Source organism: Bos indicus, chromosome 16 (genome assembly GCF_029378745.1).
Source record: "Bos indicus isolate NIAB-ARS_2022 breed Sahiwal x Tharparkar chromosome 16, NIAB-ARS_B.indTharparkar_mat_pri_1.0, whole genome shotgun sequence".
NCBI lineage: Eukaryota > Metazoa > Chordata > Mammalia > Artiodactyla > Bovidae > Bos > Bos indicus.
The window spans coordinates 55,388,036-55,396,466 of record NC_091775.1 but is presented as its reverse complement, the minus strand read 5'-3'; the positions used below and the strand labels follow the sequence as shown (position 1 = coordinate 55,396,466).

General features: G+C 43.1%; 1 protein-coding gene across 1 annotated transcript; it reads right to left on the bottom strand.

The window, feature by feature from the left end:
- Positions 1-1,725: 1,725 nt before the first annotated feature.
- Positions 1,726-6,687, bottom strand: LOC139176260 (PRAME family member 8-like). Its single transcript, XM_070767665.1, has 3 exons — positions 6,366-6,687; positions 5,387-5,959; positions 1,726-2,656 (listed from the first exon to the last, which is right to left on the bottom strand). Exons 1-3 carry the CDS (start codon positions 6,650-6,652, stop codon positions 2,083-2,085), a joined length of 1,434 nt encoding a protein of 477 aa, XP_070623766.1. The 5' UTR covers positions 6,653-6,687; the 3' UTR covers positions 1,726-2,082.
- Positions 6,688-8,431: the final 1,744 nt, after the last annotated feature.

The window sequence follows — 8,431 nt, the reverse complement described above, 5'->3', positions numbered from 1 at the left end:
GACTTACGCTATTCACCAGGAGGGAGAAGACTGCAAACAAACCAAAAAAAAAAAGCATTATGGAGTTCTTGCTCAACAACTCCAGAGCCAAGCCGTCAACAAGCAGTATTTCGCTGGATCCTATTAAAAATCCCATGAACTCTGTGTGCATCATTATATTCATTGTAGGGGGAACCAAACTCTGCCTAAGGTCCTCCCAGCCCTATATCCTCCTCCTTCTCAGAACAAACAATTGAAACCACTGAATCCTTAGCAGAGATTGGCTACATTTTATTTGGCTGCATTTTGTTTAGACATACTGTGAAGGTTAAATTTATGTGTCAACGTCACTGTGAGATGAGATGCCCAGATCTCAGATCAAACATTAATTCTGGGAGAATCTGTAAGGTTATTCCTGGAAGAGATTAGCTTTGAAATCAGTGTATAGAGTCAAGAGATCAGCCCTCACCAGTGTGGGTGGGCATCGTCCTATCCTCTGGGGTCTGAATGGAATGAGGGCTACTGCTCTCCCTGTCTTCTAGGTCATGAATACCAGAGCTTCTGGCTCATGAACCTTGAAACTGCAAGACATACACAAGTGGTTCCCTAGTTCCCAGCCTTTTAGCCTTGACTCAGAGCTACACCATCACTTCCCCTCCTTTTAAACCTTAAGACTAGGTCCAAATTATATCACAGTCTTTCCCAGTTCTTTAGGCAACGGACAGCAGACAGTGGGACTGCTCAGCCTCTGTAATCATGTCAGCCTCTTCTCAAACTATGTATGTGTCTATGTATCAGGTGAATCCTGAACAACAACTGCTCAGGGTCACTTAGATAAGGATTTTTTAAAACAGTAAATTTAGTTTTATACAATATGGAGTTGGGTTGAATCTGAGGAGGATGAACTGAGGATAGGGAGAGCTGACTATGAGTTATATGTAATATATAACATACATTTGTTATACATTTGGATGTTCTGATGTCCAGACAAGCTATCCTTAATTTTTCTGATAGACAGGGACTGGATTTGTGATGGGAATTATCTATTTTGATATGACCAATTACTAAAAATGTATAATTCTTGAATGTGGTATTCAAATAATAGATCCATGTTAAATGTTTTTGCTAATTTAATATTTTTCTAAAAAGAAGTTGCTTGTCTGGCCACAACTTGATTATATCCATAAGGACCACTACCCACCCATGATAGGCATGGACTGGTGAGAACCAGTATCGTTTATTGGTAGTATGGAAAACATCTTGCAGAAGTGGGGACCTGTGCTTGTGGCAGTGAAGCACACAAAAAGGCAAGAAACTGCAACTTATACACCGACTGATACGAGTGTGAAGAATACCCATGTCAAGGTCATGGCCTGAGTCAGCAGTGAAAGCCCTGCAAAGAGCTCTTCACTGCAGTTGTTTGCCAGACACTGAGTATGTTCCCCTTTGTGTGTATTAACCCAGTGAACAGCCAAAGAAATAAGCAAGGAGGTAAGAGATGCCCAAGACAGAATAAAGAAATTTCAGGAATGTAAGGTTTTGAATCATGGACAACACAGTGCTTTTTTTTTAATCACAAACTGGAAATAATTAGGACACGTAATAATATATCATGGAGAACAGCAGCTGGTTTTCAACAAGCATCTCTTTATTTATTTATAATTAATTTTTATTGGAGTAGGACTTCTTTACAATGTCCCTTTAGTTTCTTGCTATACAACAAAGTGAATCATATCTGTACATGTATCTACTCTTGTTTTAAATTTCCTTCCTATTTAGGTCACCAGGAAAGTATCTTTATTCTTGACCGTTTCTGTACATCCATCTCCCCCCGGGATAACTGAAACATGTGGGGCTCAAGCATGTATTCACCTAGGTTCATATTTCAGATTCTAGAAGCCCATGTCTCTGAAAGTTCCATCCCTTCCAGAGTCTACATTTCCCCCTACAATACTGAGTCCCCCCTCCATATCGCCTTTCCTTTTCCCATTCACATTGAGAAGATGTCTGAAACCACAGGTCTCTTGTCCCTTCATGATGTCCTCATGTTCTAGATTTCAGTTACCAAGTGCCCAGAAGAAAGCCTTTAATAGAGGCAACTCTCTAGGCAGGGGCAGTACATCTGTATACAATGGGATCCAAATGATAGCATATGTTCTCACCACAGTGAAGACAGGGGCTGGGGCTAATCCAGATGATCCTGGGACGTCCTAAGTCTCTCAGAACCTCCAACAGCTGAGCCCGAAGCTGGGCAAGTCTCCCTTCCAAGAGAACACCCTGAGATCTGTAACTCTCCTGAGGGGCAGGATAACGCTCTTGCGTTAAGCAGGGCAGCCCAGCGGTGTGTCGCAGCAGCTTCTCCATAACGGCCATGGACAGGAAGTTCTCACACAGGCTGAAGTACCTGAGCTGGGAGCATCGGCTTAGGGCAGGCAAGATGGCCTCCAGCTGGGAGTCCGTGATCCCACACAGATCTAAGTCCAGTTCCTGGAGCGTGGCTTCAACTTTCTCCAGCAGAACGTGGAGGATCTCAGGATTAAAGTCAGTCATGGTGACACCACTCAGATCTAGGCCCTTTAGCTGACTGATGTTTGGGCTCTGGGACAGGTAGGTCAAGTCTGATTCTGTAAGCCAGCAGTTGGTTATTGACAGGTTGTTCAAGGGGGACTTCAGGCACCTGGGGAGAAACCAAACAATTAGTTCTTGGAAACTGAAGTGCCAGGTTGCATACTGGTGATAGACAAATGGCTTCTACGGAACTAACATTAGTCAGGCCATCTCTTGAGGGCCAATACACTGATTGTCCATCTTATTGTAGGCTAAGTCCTTTCACCTTCACTGTGAGACTGAGTTACCTCACAGAATCTAGAGAGCACTCTCTCCTCATCTATCAAGCAGAGTACAACATATTCTACTTCCTTATGGGGATGAATGAAGATACTGGAATGCATAAGAACATGCTATGAGGAGAGCCAGAGAGAGTCTCTTTTAAGTGTGGACATCACTAAATATTAGTGTTGGGTGATGAGATCTAAAAATGACTTCAGATGAGGCTTCCTTCAGTCCAAGTGTGGGCTCCAGATGCCTCTATCTTTGATCAAGTGAGGTCCTAGAAAGATATACATAAGGAATCAACTTATATAAGATCCCACAACATGAAATGTGTTGCCTTCTAGAGGGGCTCACTTACATCCTTGCATCATCTACGGACTTTCTATCACTTTTTATTATCCTTTTCTCTCAGTTCAGTTAACAAACATCACCTCCAGAACCATGCTTCTCCCATATATCAGTTAACGTATCTGGAGCACAAAACACCATATTATAGACAGGGATACCAAGGGAATATTTCATGAAAAGATGGGCACAATAAAGGACAGAAATGGTATGGACCTAAAAGAGGCAGAAGATATTAAGAAGACGTAGCAAGAATACACAGAAGAACTACACAAAAAAGATCTTCATGACACAGATAATCACGATGGTGTGATCACTTACCTAGAGCCAGACATCCTGGAATGCGAAGTCAGGTGGGTCTTAGGAAACATCACTACAAACACTAGTGGAGGTGATGGAATTCCAGTTGAGCTATTTCAAATCCTAAAAGATGACGCTGTGAAAATGCTGCATGTGATATGCCAGCAAATTTGGAAAACACAGCAGTGGCCACAGGACTGGAAAATGTCTGTTTTCATTCCAGTCCCAAAGAAAGGCAATGCCAAAGAATGCTCAAACTACCACACAATTGCACTCATCTCACACGCTAGTAAAGTAATGCTCAAAATTGTCCAAGCCAGGCATCAACAGTATGTGAACCCTGAACTTCCAGATGTTCAAGCTGGTTTTAGAAAAGGCAGAGGAACCAGAGATCAAATTGCCAGCATCCATTGGATCATTGAAAAAGTAAGAGAGTTCCAGAAAAACAACTGCTTTATTGACTATGCCAAAGCCTTTGACTGTGTGGATCATAATAAATTGTGGAAAATTCTTAAACAGATGGGAATACCAGACCACCTGACCTGCTTCTTGAGAAATCTGTATCAGGTCAGGAAGGAACAGTTAGAACTGGACATGGAACAACAGACTGGTTCCAAATAGGAAAAGGAGTACATCAAGGCTGTATATTGTCACCCTGCTTATATAACTTGTATTATGATATGTTATATAATAATATTATAACTTATTTAACTTATACATGATGTATAGAGTACATCATGAGGATTGCTGGGCTGGATGAAGCACAACTAGAATCAAGATTGCTGGGAGAAATATCAGTAACCTCAGATATGCAGATGACACCACCTTTATGGCAGAAAGTGAAGAAGAACTAAAGACCTCTTGATAAAAGTGAAGGAGGAGAGTGAAAAAATTGGCTTAAAAACTCAACATTCAGGAAACTAAGATCATGGCATCCGGTCCCATCACTTCATGGCAAATAGATGGGGAAACAGTGGAAACAGTGACAGACTATTTTTTTGGGCTCCAAAATCACTGCAGATGGTGACTGTAGCCATGAAATTAAAAGATGCTTGCTCCTTGGAAGAAGAGCTATGACCAACCTAGACAGCATATTAAAAAGCAGAGACATTACTTTGCCAACAAAATTCCATCTAGTCAAAGCTATGGTTTTTCCAGTAGTCATGTACGGATATGAGAGTTGGACTATGAAGAAAGTGCTGAAGAATGTATGCTTTTGAACTGTGGTGTTGGAGAAGACTCTTGAGAGTCCCTTGGACTGCAAGGAGATCCAAGCAGTCCATTTTGAAGGAGATCAGCCCTGGGATTTCATTGGAAGGAATGGTGCTAAAGCTGAAACTCCAGTACTTTGACCACCTCATGCGAAGGGTTGACTCATTTGAAAAGACCCTGATGCTGGGAAAGATTGAAGGCGGGAGGAGAAGCTGACAACAGAGAATGAGATGGTTGGATGGTATCACTGACTCAATGAACATGAGTGAGTAAACTCCGGGAGTTGGTGATGGACACGGAAGCCTGGCGTGCTGCAGTTCACGTAGTCCCAAAGAGTGGGACATGACTGAGCAACTGAGTTTAGAAGAGGTTCACTGAGGGCACAAACCTTGTAAACATGGAGCTTCTCTTCAGGAATGCTCTGATCTGATGTAGTTTCCCCACTTCAACATCCTTTTTACTTACCCATTTTTATCATTTCAACATAGACGCCTCCAAAAAAGGAGGAAATTATAAACCCTGGGATGCAAACATCCCAGTCAGTACTCTGTATCTCCCCAGCAGGGTGTCTCACAAGAGCCACTAGACCAGTTTAACCCTCTACCTAGATTAGTGTGGTTATGGGATATCACATTTAAGGAGAGTGCAACAAAGGAGACAATGCTTTTGACGTTTTAGGGTTGTGTTCAATGTTACCCAGCTAGTGGTCCACTCCTACCTGAGCATCTGGTCCAGGAAGCCTTCAAGGAAGGAGGGATAGTCCAGATGGAGATCCTGGAGGTGGCCAAGCCTCAGGAACTGAGAGGTAATTTGGACAAGGTGATCCTGCTCCTGCTTCGTGAAGGCAGACAGGTGGATGGGGGAGAGACAGAGTCTCTGCAAATTACTCATCTTTCCTAGGAAAGAAGCAAATGTGGCCAGGGTGGACAGATGCCAAATCCAATTCACTTGCACCTCCTGGATACAGTCCAGCTGCACCATGCTCAGGATCTTCACAACGTTGTCCATTGGCATTGCAGAGATCTTCAGCTTTTTACAGCAGAGATGTACAGAGGCTTTTCTCTGCTCCACCCACCTAAGAAGGTAGGTGAGAAAGTTATCCAGGGTCCTTTTCTTCAGGCAAAGGTCCATAAAAATCTTCAGTGGCGCCAAGTGCCGCTTTGCTGTTGAGCTCTGCTCAGCCACTGGTGCCATTCTTGAGCTTGAGCGCTCATAACTGCTGGCTCCAGACCACATGCTCCAGAAGTTCTGGCCAGTATCCCGTAAATCTAGCACCCACAGTTTGCACCTCCTAGAGGAACAAGGAAATTGATGAGGATGTATCAAAGTACACACAGAATAAAAAAAACAGCCTAACAATTTGACAACATCCTGCCCACCTGTGCTGTAACTTAACATTTCTGACATCATCTGCTGCCTTATTCACTACCCTCTCTGCCTCACTATCCTCCATGTCCCTTCCCCTCTTAATCTTTCTGGTCCTCGACTTTAGTATCTCAAGGCTCTTTGAGGAAGTGGGGAATGTTCTTCTAGGCTCCCATTCACTACAGGCACTCTTCAACTTCCAGAAGGTACTTCCTTTAGCAACAAGGCTTCTGCATTACCATTTTCAGAACCCTTTCCACCCACCCGTTTTCAACCCACCTATCTCCTCTGGGACATCCAAGATTTTATCAAGGTGCTTTAAACACACTCACCTGGAACGAACCTTCTGGGCCAGCAAACCATCAAGTGCTTCCAGCACTGCTTGTAAAGGCCCCATATGAGGCATGTCAATCAAGCCTCCCAGAGGCAGGCGGACAAAGGGCCAGGCTTGGACCATGGCCTTCAGGGTCTCGATGTGTCTCCCGTGGAATGCCTCCATGAAGAGGTGTGGAAAAAGCTCTGTGGGCAGATCCTCCAGAGCAGAAAAGGCCAAAGCATCATCCCTCAGCAGATGCTTTCCTGCCAGGTCCAGGAGTCTGGATGGGTTCTGGACACTCATCTTGACTCTACAAGAAAAGGAATCCTGTAGAAACTGCCAAGGCACAGGGCATCCATCTCAGGCCAAGCAGAAGCACACCTAAGACATTTTCCCACCCTTTCGGAAGAACCTACGCAGGGCCAAGGTCACTGGTCTGGCAGGGATGTAAATGCCTCAGTCAGCCCATGTGACACTCTGGTCTCAATGGGCACAAAGCTATAACTCTTTACCTGCTGGTTTCAGAACAAACCTCTCATAAGTACCAGTGAGGAAAAAAGAGTCACTAGCCTGTTTAGTAACATCCATTGCTTTGCATGATTCAGGTCCCACTAGAAAGTGGATACCAAGAAGCCTGAGAGTTCACTCCAAACTTTATCTGGGGAAGAGTTTCAAACAATCTCTTTGAGCCCTACATTAGTGAGAGTCATGTGGACCAGCACAGCCTCCAACCTGAGTTACCTCCAACATGAATACCATTGTGTTCAAAATATTTATTTTAAATGAAAATATTTATTTTTAATGGAAAAACATCCCTTTTGGAATTTTATTTCCAAAATAAAATAAATTTCTTATTTCATGAATTATATTATATTCCAAATATAATATATTCCAAAATTATATTTGGAATATTATTTCCAAAATAAAATAAATTTCTTATTTCATGAAGAAATAAAATTCCAAAAGGGATGTTGTTCATTAAAAATACCTTCTTTGTAAAGTCATTTTAAATTGATATCAACTAAAGCACAAATCAAAATATTTGAGATTGAGGCAAAACTACACTGCTAAGCAAAACTAAAACATGAAATGTGTTCATGTGAGAGAAATAATTATTTGAAAGCTCTCACTGCATCCAGAGATACATACCACCCTTTAAGATTTAATCATGGGTAAAAAGGGTGTCCTTATAAGGATGGTAACTTACTGCTCTGGTGGGGCTGGTGGGGCGCTCAGATCTCAGATGCTGTGGAGAACCCAGTTGGTATCTCTAGAGCAGGAAGATTCTGCACCTCTTTTCCAGTGCTTCAGACTTTTATACACCTTTTTAGTCCCATCATTCCTCTGTCCCACTACTAACCCAATCAGGAAAGGACACCTGATTAGATTACTGAGTGCCGATTGGATCATCATATTTCTGTAGGTTAGTTGATTTAATCGGATACACATTCAGGAGACAGAGGATGATGAATCAAGGACCCATTCACTGATTCACAAAGACATTATTCTAGGTGATATTAAGGTAGTAAAAGAGGGCTTCTCTGTGGCTCAGTGGTAAAGAATCTCATGGCAATGCAGGGACATGGGTTTGACCCATGGTCGGGGAAGACACCACAAGTCAAGTAACAACTAAGCCCATGCACCACAACTACTGAGGCTTTGCTCTAAAGCCTGGGACGACAGAGGATAAGATGGTTGGATGGCATCACCAACTCAATGGACGTGAGTTTGAGCAAGCTGTGGGAGTTGATGATGGACAGGGAAGCCTGGCATGCTGCAGTCCATGGGGTCGCAAAAAGTCTGAGCAACTGAACTGAACTGAATTGAACTGGGAACTGAAACTGCTGAAAGTGATGCTCTCTGGAGCCCACGCTCTACGACACGAAAGGGCACAGCAGTGAGAAGCCCACGCACTTCAACTAGAGAGTAGCCCCAACTCGCCTCAACTAGAGAAGTGCTCACTCAGCAACAAACCTAGCGCAATGAAAAATAAAACATAAAATTTAAAAAAGATAGTAAAAGAGAGTGGATCAGAGGAGACAGTGTCACCTTACTGTTTGTTTGTTTTCCTCAGAAAGCTGG